Raw genomic sequence first — 18563 nt, forward strand, 5'->3', positions numbered from 1 at the left:
CATGGAAAAGTTCACCAATATTATATAACAGCTCCATGCTTGCCTAGATTTTGGATGATGGACAATGTTCTCTCACTTTCCCATTTATCAATGGAGTGAAGCAGGGTTGTGTGCTTGTTCCCATGCTTTTTAGTATAATGTTTTCTGTGTTGTCATGCCTTCAATGATGATAAAAAAAAAAAGGCATCAAGGTCAATTACCACACTGATGGAAACTTATTTAACTTGAAAAGGATACAAGTCTGGACGAAATTGGAAGGGCAGTTGGGGCACGATTTTCTCTTCTCAGATGATTATGCACTCGGCTCAGCCTCTGAACAGCTATGACAGTGGATAGAGAACTGGCCTGTGAGCTCCTAAAACGTGGTTTGGAGTCTTGCTTCTGAATCATGTTGGCAGTGTGACCTTGGATGAGTCCTCTACGAGCCTCCTCCCATCCTGCCTGTCTTGAAAGTGAAAGCGCTTGGCCCAGTTATAACAATGGGAGGTATCAAGAGTGGGGATGACTCCAAGCAAAGCGGTGCCCCCTGGTCACACAAGTCCAGGTGTTTCTGCCACTGAGGGAGGAGTCACTGATGCCCTCTTCTTCACATTCACATTATTATTTTAATAGGATTCCTTGGATAATAACTTGTGAGCCCCAGAAACCCGTCTTGGGGATCACGTCCGATAGAGTGGAGGGTGCTGCCCTAAAGACCTCCCTCACAGCCCCCCAGAACAGACTGGTTACCTGAGGGGGCGGGGCAGGGTGGAGCGGGGAGGAGGGAGTAACTGTCTTGTCCTTCATTTTTGAAGAAGGCCAATGACATCTTGAGATGATTTTTTGGTTTGGTGTGAACTGGATTTAAGTGAGGCAGTTGGACAAAGTTGTCAGCCTCTCTCTCTTTTTCAGTCATGGACATTCAGTGGCAAGACAGAAGTCAAGATGAGTGGCATTATAATAGATGCTAAATGAATATTTGTTGCTTAATCAATTGTTTATGCATATATCTAAATTCTTGCAATGCTTTGCGTCTGGAAACCTGTGGGCAGTTAGAACAAGAGTGAATTGGACCAATCTAATGTGCATGTCTATTTGCACAGTTAAATTTTCTAACTAGTATGGCAGTACATTCTTGAGCCAGTTATTCCAACTATTGAGGGCCTCCTTTGTTCCCCTTGGGGATGTCCACAATCCATTTGGGTACCTGAGGGTATAGAAAAGTGCTACAGGGTAATTGCTTCCAAATTGCCTGACAATGCCTCCATCTCCTCCTCTTCACCACCAGATAGACCCGCACCTCACTTGGCTGGACACAGATTTCTCCACAGGAGAGAACCCAGAATCTCCATTTCCCAGTGCTGGTAAATTGGTTCACTTCAGTTCCCCTGCTCCCTTAACCTCTGCTATACATGTCTGCTTAAATTGCTTGGATGATCAGAAGACCATCGATCTCAATCTTTTCAGTAAGGTGGAAGACCCCTGGGACTTCTTCCAGACACCTCCTCTCTTTTCCCCACCTCAGCTCTAGGGCCTTCTGACATGCTTATGCACCGTAAGTATACCCTAAGGCCCACAGTTGCTGTACTCATAGGACTTCCAGATCCTTTCATTCGCTTTGCCACTGATCTTATATCTGTTGTTTCCATCCATTAGAGCACAAGCTCCTTGAAATCAAAGGCTGCTTCAATTTATATTCCTAGCACTTCACACAGCATTTGGAGCATAATAAATGCTTAAGAAATTTTTTTCCTTCAGTTTACTTCTCTGTGAAATGAGGCTTGTTAATTAACACACTCATTAGAATTTTCTAATGAAATTAGAGCATAGTGAACTTGGGATTCCCTGATTTTGGTAAAAAAATATATTTGGGCAGATTGAAGCCATCAAATTCTCTCTCTCTCTCTCTCTCTCTCTCTCTCTCTCTCTCTCTCTCTCACACACACACACACACACACACACACACAGAGTTCTCCTTGAAATCAAGAGAACATATGTGTTTACTAGCTGTATTTAAAATAAATTCATAACTTCATGGGAAATGGCTCAAACTAAATATGTTAGTTTATCAGATGACTTATTTGCTATTTAGCCCTCATGTTATATATGTATATATACATATATGTACATATATAAAAACACATATGTTCTCTTGGTTTCAAGGAGAACTGTGTGTGTGTGTGTGTGTGTGTGTGAGAGAGAGAGAGACAGATCCTCTCTCTCTGTGTCTCTCTGCCTCTCTCTCTCTCTCTCTCTCTCTCTCTCTCTTTCCATGTGTGTGTGTGTGTATATATATATATATATATATATATATATATATACATATCACCCAAAGAAAAATTCCATAGAGAAAGGTAATATTATGGAATTATCGTGTGCCTTCTTAGGATTATACTGGTGTTTGAGTCACATTTCCAAGGGATCAAGAAGCTTCTAGGACCACAAAAGCCTTCAGTTCCAGAATAACCCCAGATAACAGATCCTTCTGAGATTTTCTGGTTTTCGATTCCTTTCATACCTTACACTGAAGCTCTCAATCCCAGAGCAGTAACTAGTGTAGTGTCACCTGTGCTTTGTTTGCCCATAGTTCCAAAATCCAGAACACATTTTTTTATAACTGCATGGAGCCTGCCATCCCTTCACCTCACAAAGACCACTAATCTGATTCTTTGGTGAGTACACAATGGGGTTCCTCCACCTTGAGATACTATTCTCTTCTATTGTCTCACTTCTAGTATCCCTGTGCTGGGCAGTATGATTTCAGTGTCATCACCTGGCTCCATCCTCTGGTTCTATTGCCATTGGACTCTTAAGGACAGTTTTTTCTCCCAGGAATCTTAACTCTTGTAGGGACATCAGTAGGTGTCTCTGAGGGACTAGTAAATCCCTTTCCTGGAATAATCTCACCTGTGGTTGGATTGTTATCTCTTCCCTACAAACTCCACCCTCAAATGTGGAGCTTTCCTCTAGGACTTAGTCAAGATCTCCCCTTCACTACCATTATCCCCCTTCTCTCCCACCCCATTCCCAGGGCTCTACGCACTCCTACCAGTTTCTGGCCTGGAGTACCCAAGAAAGGCAACGTCTTGGGATGTCACTGCAGTGAAGAAGAGGGTGGGGAAAGTAAAGGGCTTTCTCCTAATTTCAGTGGCATGGACAAGGTCTCAACTCAGTCTAATTGAATCTCTATACTTGTAGTTTCCGTTCTCTTCTATTTTCTGGATACCATCTAACCAGTTTAGGACTAAGTAGCATTTTGTGTATCCTGGGCACCATCTAGCATGTCATCCCCATGAAAGAATCCTGAATTTGGAAAGTCACATGGGACTAACTTTTCACCGCAGCTCACTACCCTTTGTCATATGCTCTTCTTACCTTCCTTCCTTCCTTCCTTCCTTCCTTCCTTCCTTCCTTCCTTCCTTCCTTCCTTCCTTCCTTCTTTTATTCCTTCCTTTATTCCTTCCTTCCTATGGGTCTCAAGGTAACCCAAACCATGTTAGCAAATAAAGATCTGATGGAGCTCACAGTTTAGAGGAAATCCTTTGATTTGGAAGCCACAGGGACTTCTTCCATAACAGCAATAGAAACCTCTTCTTGTTTCATACCTTACCTGTTATTAATAATTACCTAAATGAACATTGGACAAAGCAAGCTCTGTTTCATCTTTTTTAGTATATTGAGGATAATAGCACTTTGGGATGATCAAATAAAAACACATAACGTATACTGCAAATCTTAAAGCACCATATCATTGCCATCACCGTCATCATCATCATCATCATCATCATCATCAACATCATTGTTTTGGACTTGGTGTCAGGAAAACCTGAGTTCAAATATTGCCTCATATGCTGGTTGAACCTGGGTAAGTTATTTAATTTTTCTGTCTCAGTTTCCTCAACTAGAAAACGAAAGATAATAATACTTATACCACAGGGTTGTTGTGAAGATCAAATAAGATAATATATGTAAAGTTCCCTGTTTATAGGCCCAGCAGTGGTATTGTTGGCTCAAAGGGAATGTTGAAAAAAACATTTTTTATTTATAAAAGTTTATGTATTGTGTATAAAAGTATGAAAGATATTCATGTATAATTTCAAACTGTCTTTGCCTAAAAGAGAGTGAATAAAGAAAAGGTTTTACATGTACAAAAATATTTATAGCTGTTTCTTTTAATAGCAAACCCCCCCAAAAAACCAAAGGCAGCTCATTAACTGAGGAGTGGCTGAATAAATTGTGGGATAATGTGATGGGATAATACTGGGCTGTAAGAAATTAAATAATCAATGATTTTAAAAAGGCATGAAAAGACTGGTATGAATAGATAGCACCTAAAGTAAGCAGAATTAGAAGAAAAATTTATACCTTAACATCAATATAATAAAATAAACAATTTTGAAGATTTTTGTAAATTGAGAATGAAATGAGCAGAACTGGAAGAATAATTTATATGATGACAAAAAATAGTGTAAAGACAAACAACTTTGACAACTGTAAGAACTATGATCAATAAAATGACTGTGATTCTAGAGGACTGAAGATAAAACCTATGACAAAAGAGGGGTGCAGACTATATGTCATATACAACATTTGTTATATTGTTATATATGTTTGTGTGTATATGTAAACACACACATTATATATACATCATTACACATATACACACATTACATAATTGTATATATATTAATATTATACAGCCTTTGAGGGAATTTATTTTACTTGATTATACATATCAATGACAAAATACTTGTTTTTCTCTTCTCTTTTTTGCCCTAGTGGAGTAAGAGGTGAGGGAGGGAGAAAATGTTTTTGTTAATATTTTTTAAATAAAAAGAGAAGATCATGCTACAGATATGAAATGTATGCATTTTCAGATGAGGTCAACATTTTGTCAGTTTTAATAATTGGTTTACTTTGTTAGAAGAGATCTCATATGTAGTGGGGGATAATCTATAAACATTTATAATACAAAATCAAAACACACCAACAAAATTATAATGAAAAAAATGCTTTGTAAAGCATAAGATAATAAATATTATCTTATTATTTTGGCAATACTTACGATTGAGATTTTCCTCACTTCTTTGGTATTTTCCACTCTTTAAAATGCCTAAAAGGGGACCTCATGTGGAATTGAAACTGAATTCCTATGGGAGAAAGATTTAAAAGGTAGTGTTCATTCAGATCCCAAGGTCTTGGGATCATATTGTCTTTAGTGGGGATGCCTTAAAGAAGAAACATTGAATAATGACAATGTTGTGGCACTTAATTTTCACAACAAAATCAAAACAAGCTCTTGGAGTTAATGGCCATTTAGAGATATGGCAGAAAGAGCTCTGGCCTTGTACTCAGAACACTTGGATTTGAATCCACTCTTTCCACATATAGTGCTTGTGTAAAATCATTTATTCCTGAGTCCCAGTTTCCTCTATAGTAACACGGGAGTAGCAATGATTGCCTGGTGAACCTCATGGAGTGGCTATATGGAAAAATCTTCACACATTTTAAAGAGCATAAAAAAAGACAGGTGCTATCAGCATGATTATGCTGAATTCAGCAACTTTACAGCTCTGCTTGGTAACCAAAGAAAGCTGGTTATAGCTCAACCTCAGGTCATTCTAAGAGGTGTCTGAAAGAACTGAGTAAATGGCATAGATAATGTACACAATGTCAAGATGTTTCATAGCAGGTAGTTAATAAATTTCCAGTATCAGGATGACTAAATTCCACTTTTTTTGCAAACAAAACAAAATGGTGGTAGAATGACAGATCTGAGTCCATTGGACTCTGTGTGTATGTGTGTGTGTCTGGACAAAGCTAGAGAGGAATAAATAATTAAGAAGTATTTTTATTGGTTTACCTACCCTTGACCAGGTAGCCTACTACAGAGATAGTGTTAATTGGAAAGGAACTTTCCAAACATTTGCAAGTTCTAATATCAGCTGCTGTTATGTACAAATGAATGGAAAATTCATTTCCAATTATTTTGATATGGTGTTCTAATGACAATGGACTGACTCAAAATATGTGATCTTGACCCCATGAAAATGAGCAGAGCTGATTTCCTCATATTTAGTCAATTTTCTATGAGCTAATTGCTAAATTTTTGTCCCACATACAAACTTTGCTCTCATTTGTTCTTTTTTAATGTACGTGTTTACTCAGAATGAATATCAACCCAAGAAAATATACAAAAATTATAGTTCTTAGGATCATGTTTCACTGCTTGCTAGAGATGATGCAGTGGCTATAGGGACACAGGGAAATTAAGTACTTTTGTTTTTGTGTTTTAAACCCTTATCTTCTCTTAGAATCAATATTAAGTATTGGTTCTAAGGTAGAAGAGATGAAAGGATTAGGCAATTGGAGTTAAGTGACTTACTAAGGGTCATAAGGCTGCTAGGAAGTAATTTGAATCCAGGACCTCCTTTCACTAGCCTGGCTTTCAATTCACTGAGCACTTAGCTGCCCCTAAAGTGAATTATTTCAAGTATCAATCCAGCCTACAATGAAACAGAATCAGTGCACCAAAATACCAAGGAAAATACTTTCAAAACAAACAAGTAAGAATTAATAAGGGGGGCAGCTGGGTAGCTCAGTGGATTGAGAGCCAGGCCTAGAGATGGGAGGTCCTAGGTTCAAATCCAGTCTCAGACACTTCCCAGCTGTGTGACCCTGGGCAAGTCACTTGACCCCCATTGCCCACCCTTACCACTCTTCCACCAAGGAGCCAATACACAGAAGTTAAGGGTTTAAAAAAAATTAATGAATAAAACAATTTACTCTTCAGAGAATAAGGAAAGACCTTTAAAGACATCTGGTGACTGAAGGGGTTATTATTTATTTATTTTATTATGTGTGATAGACTTCTTGAAGTTGGAAGAATAGTGAGGAGATAGCTCCAAATCATTGCTATGAAATGGTTGTGGGCATGCAATACAAAGCATGATTATTAGAAAAATCATGTTTACTCATGAAGATCTCTTTTAATTTAAGACCACATCAAAACCAAGGCTAGAAGAATAACATGTGACCTTGTAAAGATTGGGGCATCTTCATCTATTAGACTTTAAAACAATGCCTGAAAATTTTGTTTCCTTTGACTTCTGGTAAATACACTATTATTATTATCACTAATAATCGTAGCTAAGAATATGAGTCATTCTCCAATTGATGAATGGGCAGAGGATATCAACAGGCAGTTTTCTAAAGAAGAAATCAAAACTATCTATATTCATATGAAAAAATGCTCTAAATCACTATAGAGTAGAGAAATGCAAATTTAAACTACTCTGAGGTGCCATTTCACACCTATTGGATTGATTAATATGACAGAAATGGAAAATGACATATGTTGGAAGAAATGTGGAAAATCGAGACATTGATGCACTATTGGTGCAGTTGTAAATTGATCCAACTCTGGAGAGCAATTTGCAACTATGCCCAAAGGGCTATAAAACCATGTATACCTTTTGGGCCAGCAATACCACTATTAGGTCTGTATCTCAAATAGATCAAAGGAAAAAGAAAAGGCTCTATATATTTCCAAAAATATTTATAGAAGCTCTTTTTTTGTAGTGTAAAAGAATTGGAAATTGAGGCAATGCCCATTGTTTGGGGAGTGGCTGAACAAGTTGTGGCATGTGATTGTGATGGAGTACTATTTTGCTATAAGAAATACAAAGCAGGATGGGTTCAGAAAACATTGGGAAGACAAATAAACTTATACAAAATGAAATGAGCAGAACCAGGAGAATATTATACATGGTAACAGGAATATTGTATGGTGATCAATTGTGAATGACTTGGGTATTCTGATGAATACAAAATTCCAAAGCAATTCCAAAAGACAGATAATGAAACATACTTTACATTTTCAGAAAAGGAATTAATGGAGTCTGAATACAGGTCTAGGCACACTTTTTTATTATTTTTCTTGGATTTTTTTTGGTCTGTGTTTTCTTTTGCAGCATTGCTAATATGGAAATTTTTTTTTGCATGACTGGACATGTATAATCTATATCAAATTGCTTGCTTTCTCAGCATGGGGGAAGGGAAAGATAGAGGGAAAGAATTCAGAACTAAAAATTAAAAAAAAGAAATGTTAAACATTTTTTACATGTAATTGAGAAATATCTAATAAAGTAAATAAAATATATTAGAAAAATAATAATAGCTAACATTTATAAAGTACTTACTAAAGTGCTAAAGGCCTTGCAATTATTATCTACAGTATTATCTCAGATAATAATTATTATCACAACTGTAGGAGGTAGGTGCTAGTATTCTCAGTTTGTAGGAAATTGAGGCAAACAGAGGTTAAGTGACATGTTTAGGGTCACATAGCTAGTAAATATTAGAGGTCAAATTTAAACTCAAGTCTTCCAGATTCTAGGCCCAGTACTCTATTCACTGCATAACCTCACTGCTGACTAATTGTCCCCAAATGACATAAATTCTGAAATGGATATGGGACACTGTAACACATTCTTGCACCATTCTATATATCACAAAGGTTAAGGAAAAATTTCCTGATATGTAGATAAGCATAGAATGGCCTAGAAACCCAATTAATTTAAACCACCTTGTAAACCTATATTACAATTAAGGCTAGACTTGAAAAAAATTAGCTGCTCATGCGAAGTATGCTTACTAGCTAATGTGATAAAAGTATGGTTTCATGACAAAGAATTAAAGAATATGTGTCCAAACCTCATGAACTCAATGCCGACTTCTGTGAAAAAGATGATGTATTGCACATTAAAAATAAAACTTATATTTATATTATGACCTTGTGTGAAGTAAAGCCTCGCAAAAAGTCGGAAGGGAAGGAAGGTAGTATGACCAAGTAGGTCATGGGCATAGACACTGATGCTGAATAAATCATCTTTCTAGATAGGTAAGACATGATTCAGGAGAAAGGTGAAAGAGCAGAAGTGGCTGGAGTATTGGCCTGGCAGTCATCCCTGTCCATGGTCCAGGAGGCTCATAAAGAACCATAAAGCAGTTGCAACCTGCCAAAACTCATGCAATTCTTATATTTAGTGCAGATGCTCTGACTTTTCCTTAACCTAGATGAAATCTATCCTCTGAAAATTCACAAGGTTGATTTTTTTTTTTTTCGCAGCAAAGGACTCAATCAGAAACATACACATTGAAGATTCTTCCCATTGTTGGGAAATCAGAATGCCTTCCAGAGGGTTCCATTCACTGATTCAATTTTATTGTTACAGTGGTTTGAAGCAGTTTATTTCAAGATGCCACGTGGAGGGTCGAACGTGTGATACTTTTCACAGTATTATAACAAATGTGTAATATTTATTTGGAAGCGCTGAACATTATTTGAATTCTGCTGTTAAAGCTCTATATTCACTATAATAGTTTTTCTCTTTAGAATTTAGGACCTTGATAATGTCTAGGTAGTAACCTATTACATTGTTCATACACAGCATCAAAGAAGAAAAGACATGAATCTTCATCTCCATTGGGGTTTTCTTCATTCCTGGCTATATGTTATGGATAAATACTTCCCTCATACCCTTTTCATAAATTCCATGCAAAATGGCAGAATAATGAGTATCTTTAAAATGACTGTACAACATGGGCTTTATTTTTGTGTCATTCCCAAATCCAAACTACCTGGGATAAACTTTTCACATATCTCAGTTTATTCAATGGTTCTTCTTTGAAACCATAAGTTAACATGTAATGAAAACTACATTCCAATCATAACTTCATGCTATATTGTTCTTTAATGAAGAGGTTGTATCACCAATAATAATAATTTAAGAAAAGGCCATTTTATTTTCCCCAAGCTCATATACATACTTCTTTCATAGTTATGAACTTAAAAAACCCGTCTTGGATGTAAAAATGTAAATTGGCATATGTAAACACTTTGGAATACCTGAAAAACTGGAAGGAAAATGTCACAGATTGGAAAAACCATTGCCTTAAATCATCAAAATGGGGAAAAAAGCATGGTAAAGGATGGGGAAAAGGCAGGAGAATGCTTATAACCTCAGTTATTAAAGATTTATAAAGTCAAAGTGCTCCTTATATAATCAGGTTGCCTTATTTTATACTGTATGTCTATGTCTAATGAGGAGCAGTAACTATGAGAAGCAAATAACCTCATAGAACAGTCGTCGTCATTGGTGTTAGTGTTTAGTGGGACCTTAGCAAAATGAGTTTCACTGTTTTTGATTTTTTTCCTGAGAAGTCATTGATGTTTAATGGAAATTTTCTTTCTATGATTTTTTCAAATAAAATAAGGCAGTAAGAGATTATCACTAAGATTATCTTTTTGCTTAGAATGAGGCTTGTCGTCTATTTGAGGTCTCAATAGCTCTGTTTTGCCAGAAACAGATAGGGTGAAGAGACTCTGAGCCCCATGTTGTTATTCCCCACTGCTTGTGTGCTGGAGGTCTCCTGATTTTCCATCATGGCTTCTTCACAGATATTGATAGAAAACTGGATTTTGTACACCTCAAACTGTGTCACCTTCATAAGCCCAGTTAAACCATCCATGGGGCATCTTTTCTTTTTGTTCCTTTCCCTCTTGGTCCTCTCTGAATTCATAAATATGGCTCTTTGCTTGGCCACACTGAATGCCAGACACTGCTGACAACATCGTAAAGCAAGTTCCTGTGGTTTGAGAGAAGTGGAATTTAAAAACATCAAAACCAATCTTCACTATCACCCCTTAGTTGGAAAGGTGGCATGGCTTCCAAGAGATCTGGGAGAGGCCATCAATGCCCAACTAGAAAACACTTGGTTCTTCTGAGAATTTTGTGCTTTTAAAAAAATTAAATGTCAATTTTATTTGCATTTTGTTTCTCACAGCATCAGTTGTCTTTTTCTCTAGTCCATTTTATCATTGTCTCTGGTGAGCGATATAGGAATATCAGTTTGGCATATAAATCTTCCTCTAGTTCCAGTTCTCCTGTCTCTCTCACTAAGAAAATGTCGGTGCACAATTTCAAAATTCTATCTACATTTGGAAGTTCTTCAAACATTATGGAGTGAGAGATTCCACTGAAGAATTCACGGACAAATTTCCCAATCACGAGGACGACAGAAGCATACAGTCCCATGATACTGTGAAAAGAAAAAGGGAAATTATTTAAAGCAAGTGAAATGGGAGATGGACACATGATTAATTTGTTAAATGATGAAAATAATAAGGAAAAGCAACATTTTAAAAAATTAAAATTCTCCTTACTCTACCATACCTTCCAGCCTTTGAAGGGAACATGTATCAGGTTAACTATATCTATAAAGAACATGATCTTATTTATATTTACAGTATGGAAAATGGACAACTAAGAAGGTAAAAATGAATATTTAAGAATCTTCAGCCATATGTGTAGGCAGCTAGTCATATTCTCAGTAGTGATAGATGTTTGTGGCCAGAGAAAATGTGGTCAGCTTTTTAAGTCAACACGCATAGTTATACCACAAAATCTGGTCTGGCTAAAGGTTAGAGGAGACCTGAAGAATATTAAGCTTGGGAGGCTATGTCTATATACTGCTTGAATAATCTGTCAAGTTGGCACCTCCAATTCCTAAATGAGAAGCTGGTGAAATCTGACTTAAATCATTTGGATATTTGTATGTATGTATGTATGTATGTATGTATGTGCATACTTCTCATATCATACAAAAATGTTATATACTATCAAATATAATCTATAGTATAATATGTTGATAATGAATTTGGTTTATGGACTTGATTTTTTAAAAAATTATTCCAGATATGTTGTCATCATAGAGGCATAGGTATACATGATATCCAGGTAATGAATTATGGGACAAAACTAATCATAATTGCTTGGCTCTTTATACACTAGAAGATGCTCAGTGTATACAATGCACAAACATTTTTATATGTTTAAATACAGTGTAGTTCAGTAGAAAGACTATTGGATTAGGAGAGAGTCACTTGGAAACTAGTCCCGGCTGTATAACTGACTAGTGTTTGCTCACCGGTAATATCTTTCTATGCCTCAAACTCTTAATCTGCAAAATGAGGAGGCTGAACTTCTTGGACCCTGAAGTCCCTATTAGTTCTATGATTACAAAAATGAAATGTTTCTCACATCCAAATTAAAATAATATGAAGATAGACTTTCAGATTTCCATGAGGTGAAATTATCCTTACCCATAGCCGGCAAGAAATCCGAGACTGGGAGGGCTGACTTTGTCATTGAAAACCACCAATTCCAAACCTTTATGGTTAAGTAACTTGTTTCCAAGCTGATTGAGTACCCACCACTCATTCTCAGTTGCACTCTTATTATCTCGGGACAGAATGATTGTGATATCTTTAAAATTATTATCTAGAAAGGAAGAAGAATACAATTAATATAAGAATCTCATAATTTTGACATATTTCAATCCTCTTTGGTTTAATACAAAAAATTCTTGAATTAGCATCTATTATATGTCAGGTATTGGTGATACAGAGAAAGCTGTGACAAAGACCTTATTCTCTAGGAATGAGAAAGGAATACAAGTAACTTCAATGAATGTGACAGTGATAAATACAAAAGAGAAATAAGTGGCAAATGCTATAGTAAAATTTTAAGAGGGAGAGACTACTTTCTGTGAGGGGAGAAAGAGTTGTTTTCATGGAGGAGATGCAGTACCTGGACTAGTCCTTAAAGGAAGGAGATGGAGTTTGGGGATGACCAAAAGAAAGAGGCATAGGGGGCAGCTAACAGTGAGTGATAGAGAGAAACAGGATCCTTGAAATGTAGAGAAAGGGGACAATATGAGATAAAATTGGAAAAATATATGAGTTGGTCTGTGGAGGGTCTTGAATGTCAGGATCATATATTTATACTTTATTCAGTAGATAACAGGGATCCACTAAGAAGAGTGATTTGAACAAAATAGTACATTGGGAAGATTAGGCAGCAAAGAGGGATAAGAGGGGAATAAATAAAGATAAGACAGATAAAGGGGAATAAAAGGTAGGCAGACAGAAAGAAGAGTTAAGTTTTCCACAGGGATAGTAGGAGTCCCTAAGTAGTCATTACCTAAGCACATTTACCTACACACAGCTAGTAAATGCCTGAGGTCAGATTTGAACTCAGGTCTTCCAGTCTCCAGGAAGGAGATGGAGCTTTGGGGTGACCAACTAGTTCGTTACATACAAAGAAGACAACATGTGAAAAGGCATAGAGGGTAGGTAATGTCAGAGGTAATGAAGACAAGAACAAGAATGATTACAGTGGGAATGGAAATGAAAGGAGAGATGTGAGAACAACAGTGCATTAAAAGTAATATGTAATCAATTATAGGCCTCTATTCAACAAGGCTTAGCAAATGCAGTGAGTGAGAAAAAGGGAAGGATAAAAGCTAAAGTTGTGGTTTTGAACCTGTGTGATTGGTGTCATTAACATAGAGACATTAGAGGGAGGAAAGTTTTGCTATATTTTATTTTTAAAACCCTTACCTTCCATGTATTGGTTCCAAGGCAGAAGAGTGATAAGGCCTAGGCAATGGGGGTTAAGTGATTTGTCCAGGGTCACTGAACTAGGAAGTGTCTGAGACTAGATTTGAACCTAAGACCTCCCATCTCTAGTCCTGACTCTCAATCCACTGAGCCACCCAGCTGCCCCCAGGGCACGTGTTTCTGATGTATAGGTCTAAGAACTTGGCCCCAAAGTACTCTTTAAACCTCACATAAATGGGAAATCTAAGCAGTGCTCTTCCCATGATTTTCTCATGAAAACCATCTAGGTAGAAACTGGATGACCACATATGGATGTTTTAGAGAGGATTGTTATTCAAGTAAAGGTTGGACTAAGTTGGCTTCTGAATTCTCCTTTAATTCTGAGATTCTGTGACAATAACCAGAATTAAAGATCAAAGTCACCACAAGAGAGAGGCTTCAAAGACTCAGGATAAAATGTGGGATATCAGAAAAGTTTTATGTCTAAGAGGAGAAAGGAAGGGAGGGGACATGCATTTATTAAGCACATATTATGTGAATAGAACTCTGTTATATGTTTTATAAATATTACCCCATTTGATCCCCATTGAGTGAAGAAGAGACTGTATTGGACTGCATTTTTATATTCATGTTTCCAATCTTGGGTGAACAGCTTTTGGGAAGGAAGAACACAGAAAATAAATGAATGGGCCCTTAGGACTACTCAACCTAGTTTTAGGATGGAGGGTAGGTCCAAAAGAAAAGCATGAGGCAAGATGACTTTGACGAGGATTGACAGAATGGAAGAGAAGTATAAAAGACAACTCGGAGTTTTTAAGTTTTTATGTCTGAGAGAATGATATTATTATCAACAGAAATAAAGAAATAAGATAAACTAGTAAGATGTATGGATATTTGTCATTATTAGGAAAATGAGGAGTTTGGTTTCTCATCTGTTGAAGTTAAAATTTTAGGTGGAAATGTCCATTATATTCTTGAGAATGTGGAAGTGGAAATCCAAAGAAAACTTGCAGGAGAGAGACTGTTTTAGAAATCTGCCCCTGAAGTTAATCTAAATAGGGATTTATAGACTCCCATTTCATATATTATTAGAGTTGGAATTGAATTTTAAAATCACATTGTTTAGCCCTATACTTTTACAGATAAGAAAACTGAGGCACTAAGAAGTTGTTAGGGTCACTCAGCTCATAAATGATAGAGCTAAAACTCCGAGCCAAACTTTGCTGGTGAAATTGGTGGTGAAGTGGGTAGAGTACTAGACTCACCACAAAAACCCTAGTTTAAATCCAGCTTTAGGTACTTGCTAGCTGTATGATCCTGGGCAAGTCATTTAATATCTCTCTGCCTCAGTTTCTTCAACAATAAAATGGGGATAATAATAGCATCTACCTCACATCAAAGGAGATATTTATAAAAGCATTTAGCACAGTGCCTAGCACATACTAGGTGTTACATAAATGCTTTCCCCCCCTCCTTTCATTTTCCTTGTTATATGTAGTCTAATGCTCTTGTACCTATAGGCATGATCACCAAGGAGGGTGAAAATAGAGGATCAAAAGGGAAAGAATAGATATTTTAAGAATATGCATATTTAAGGGAAAGAGGGCGTTCTACCAGTGCAACAGAGTATGAATTGTCCAAGATGAAGGAGAAAAGTCAGAATCATCAAAATAATGGAAATCAACAAAAGGATCAAATTTCAAGAAGGTATTATTATTATTATTAATGCCAATTGTTAGAGAGATTAAGAACAGTGAGGATTAAGGAAAACCCTATTGGATTTGACAATGAGGGAAGTCCTTTAAGAGATTAGTTTCAGCAGAGATATGGGATCAGAAGCCAGACTCCAAGGGAGTAAAGAATGAAAGGGATAGAAGAATTAAAGTAGTGAATCAAAAGGTTTTTTTTTTCTTTTCTTAAAGAGAAACTAGATAATGAAAAGAAGGTGAAAAATAGGTTAGTAATTTAATAAGTGCAGCTAGGTGGTACAAGAGATAGAGTTCTGGGCTTGGAGTCAGGAAGATTAATATCCTTGATTTCAAATCTGGCCTCAGACATTTGCTAGCTCTGTGACTCTGGACAAATCATTTAACCCCATTTGTCTTAGTTTCCTCTTCTTTAAAATGAACTAGAGAGGGAAACGGCATATCTCTGCCAAATGGGGTAACGAAGAGTTGGACATGACTGAAAAATGACTTGAAACAGAAGCTCAATAAGGACCCATGGTTGAAAATTAGCCAGTTATTCATTCAACAAGCATTTGAGGAGTGTCTGTCATATAGTAGACACTATTCTAGGTGGTGGATATGCAAAAAAAAATGTAATAGCTCCTGCCCTCAAAGAACTTACAGTCTAGTGAAAAAGATTTTTCTTCCAGATAGTTGAGACCTACCTAATCATGTTTGAAGAATGGGAGCCAGTAGAGAGGTAGAAATTGAAGATGCAAAAAGCAAGAGGAGAATTGATGGTACATAGTCCTAGAAGAAGTGGGAGAGAATAGAATCAAGAGAAGGGGGAATGAAATAGAGAAAAAAATATCCTGTCCCAGAGAAGATAGTTGAAGAAATATTGAAGTTGTCACTATAGTAGCATTCTAAGGCAGGAATGCAGTTAAGAGAACTTGGAAAGGTTTTAATTTTATTAAAAGTAGGAGGGAAGGTGTCTTGTTGAGAACTAGACTGGTAGGGGCAGTTCTAGGGACCGAGAAACATGGGAAATGTTTGGACTAACAACTTTGTAGAATAAGGAGTTGTTTGGCCATTTTGTAGACATTAATTTGGCTTGCTTTGAAAAGTACCAGGTACAAAGACATTCAGATTTGGTGGCAGTTATATTGATGGCAAAATAACCATGATACTAAATAAATGCAGTATACAATTCAATTGTCAAATATTCTATCTTTGATTCAAGTAAATGAAACAATTCTTTTTTTAAAAAATTCCTGGGAATGGGATAAGGTTGGTTGTTTTCTGGGAGTGGAGAGAATGGACCATGACCCTCCATCATCAGAAATCCCTATGATGAAGTCAGTTAATTTTATGCTTTATTATAAGGGATATATGGGTACTCTAAGATCTGTAGTTATTATATCAAATTAAATCCAAGTGTTAGTCAATACCAAGGGAAATTGGCAAAGAGCTCATGAAATCAATAATTTAAGCTATATAATATTAATTATATTAATTAATAATTTAAGCTAATTTAAGTTAAGTTGAGTAAGTCAATCACTGGCCTGAGAGAACCAAGAGGAGAAAAGCAATGAGACTCAGTCTTCAACAGGCAAGTGGATTCATCCCTTTGATTGGTAAAGGTTGGGCAGTCGTCCTTTCCATTCTTAGGACCAACATTAAAATAATATGCCTCTTCTGTAAGCTAAATGAAAATTACTGGGGAATAGAGTCAGAGAGAGTCGAGAAACACTTAGGTATTAAAGTTGCAAAAAAGGTAGCTTAATGTCACAACTTGTAAAAATCTTATAAAATCCATTTTTTAAAGTTTTTAAATTTTTTGACCCTAGATTAGGTACAGTTTTCAACAACAGTTTTCTGAAATTTTTTGATCTATGTTTACTCCCTCCCTCCTACCTTTCCCTGTTCCCCCGGACTGCAGGTAATATGATATAGTTTGTACATGTGTTATATACAACACATATTTCCATGTTCATCATATTGTGAAAGAAGGCACATATTGTGAAAATCTCATAATCTTTACCTTTTAAAAGCTGCTTTATGGGTTTTGTATTGGCATCACTGGGAGCTTTGAGGTAATATGGATATATTCCTTTTATAGTCCTATGCAAAAAAAGGAGGTAATATTTAGCCCAAAGAAAGTTAATCAGAAGATGAAAGTGTTCCATATCTCTCTGCCATCTGAAGAAATCATCATTCATAGGTTTATATTCCAATCATTTCTATAGAACTGAATAGCTTCATCAGCTGCTGGGTATTGCTAGCCAATTAATTCTAGGGAGAAAATGAAATAAACTATATGGATCAGCTCATTTTAAAATTTCAAATGCAAATAGAAATAAAATTCTCTACTAATCTTTTGGTCATAGGTAGGACAGGTGACCAGTAGTCCTGATTAACATGACAGTAGGGGTCTCAGCTGTATCAGTATAAATAAAACAGAAACATAGGCCACAAAACTGTGCATAAGGATCTCTGAAGCCCATATATTGACTTAGACATTTTTTTTTAAAACCCTTACCTTCCATATTAGAATCAATACTATGTATTGGTTCTAAGGCTGAAGAAAAGTAATGGCCAGGCAATGGGGGTTAAGTGACTTGCCCAGGGTCACCCAGCTAGGAAGTGTCTGAGGTCAGATTTGAACCTAGAACCTCCCATCTCTAGGCCTGGCTCTCAATCCACTGAGCCACCCAGCTGCCCCCTTGACTTAGTCTTAAAATGTAATCTTATTCATGTTTTATTGCATTTTAATTTATCTTGTTAAATATTTCTGAATTGTATATTTTTTCAAAAGCCTTTATTTTCATCTTAGAATCAATATTTTTTATTGGTTCCAATGCAGAAAAGTGGCAAGGGTTAGGCAATGGGGATTAAATGACTTGCCCAGGGTCACCCACCTAGGAAGTGTCTGAGGTCACATTTGAATTTAGAACCTCTAGTCTTTAGGCCTGGCTCTCAATCCACTAAACCACCTAGCTGTGCCTCCAATTACATTTTAATCTAGGTTGAGCAGCACTTGGTGGAGTTTCCTCACCTCTGATGTAGATGACCTCTTTCTGTCCTTTTGGTTCTGAGCTTCACTCTCACAGGCAGAATTAGGCTTTATTCTAATTTAAACTTAAAAGGCTTTGTATAAATGAATCAAGTGAATTACAAATGATGCCCTTCATTTAATTACTAGGCATTTCTAAGGAATGTGCCATTGTGGCCCCTATTCCTAAAACATTCATAATACAGAGAAAAACCACTTTCTCAGAGCAGGAGAGAAATGACTATTAATGCTAAAGGCACAACAAGATGGGAATCTGTTCTGCTTTGGTTAGAAGTTGTGAATGAATTACACTTCATTCTCCCTCTCAGCAGTTCTCCTTTTAGAGTTTGTTTCCTGAATGACTAATTGCCCCAACTCAAAGTCCATATATTTGCAG

The 18563-nt window shown here is 36.5% G+C and overlaps 1 protein-coding gene across 2 annotated transcripts in view; it reads right to left on the reverse strand.

The window, feature by feature from the left end:
- Window positions 1-9233: 9233 nt before the first annotated feature.
- PIEZO2 (piezo type mechanosensitive ion channel component 2) overlaps window positions 9234-18563 on the reverse strand; it is a 564998-nt gene continuing 555668 nt past the window's right edge. For both annotated transcript variants that reach the window (XM_044666889.1, XM_044666881.1), the window contains 3 exons: window positions 17156-17235; window positions 12146-12323; window positions 9234-11082 (listed from right to left, as the gene is read on the reverse strand). In XM_044666889.1, the coding sequence (XP_044522824.1) occupies window positions 10830-11082; window positions 12146-12323; window positions 17156-17235 (511 nt within the window). In that variant the 3' untranslated portion in view covers window positions 9234-10829. The remainder of the gene's footprint in view (window positions 11083-12145; window positions 12324-17155; window positions 17236-18563) is intronic.

This window comes from Gracilinanus agilis, chromosome 1 (genome assembly GCF_016433145.1).
Source record: "Gracilinanus agilis isolate LMUSP501 chromosome 1, AgileGrace, whole genome shotgun sequence".
Taxonomy (NCBI): Eukaryota; Metazoa; Chordata; class Mammalia; order Didelphimorphia; family Didelphidae; genus Gracilinanus; species Gracilinanus agilis.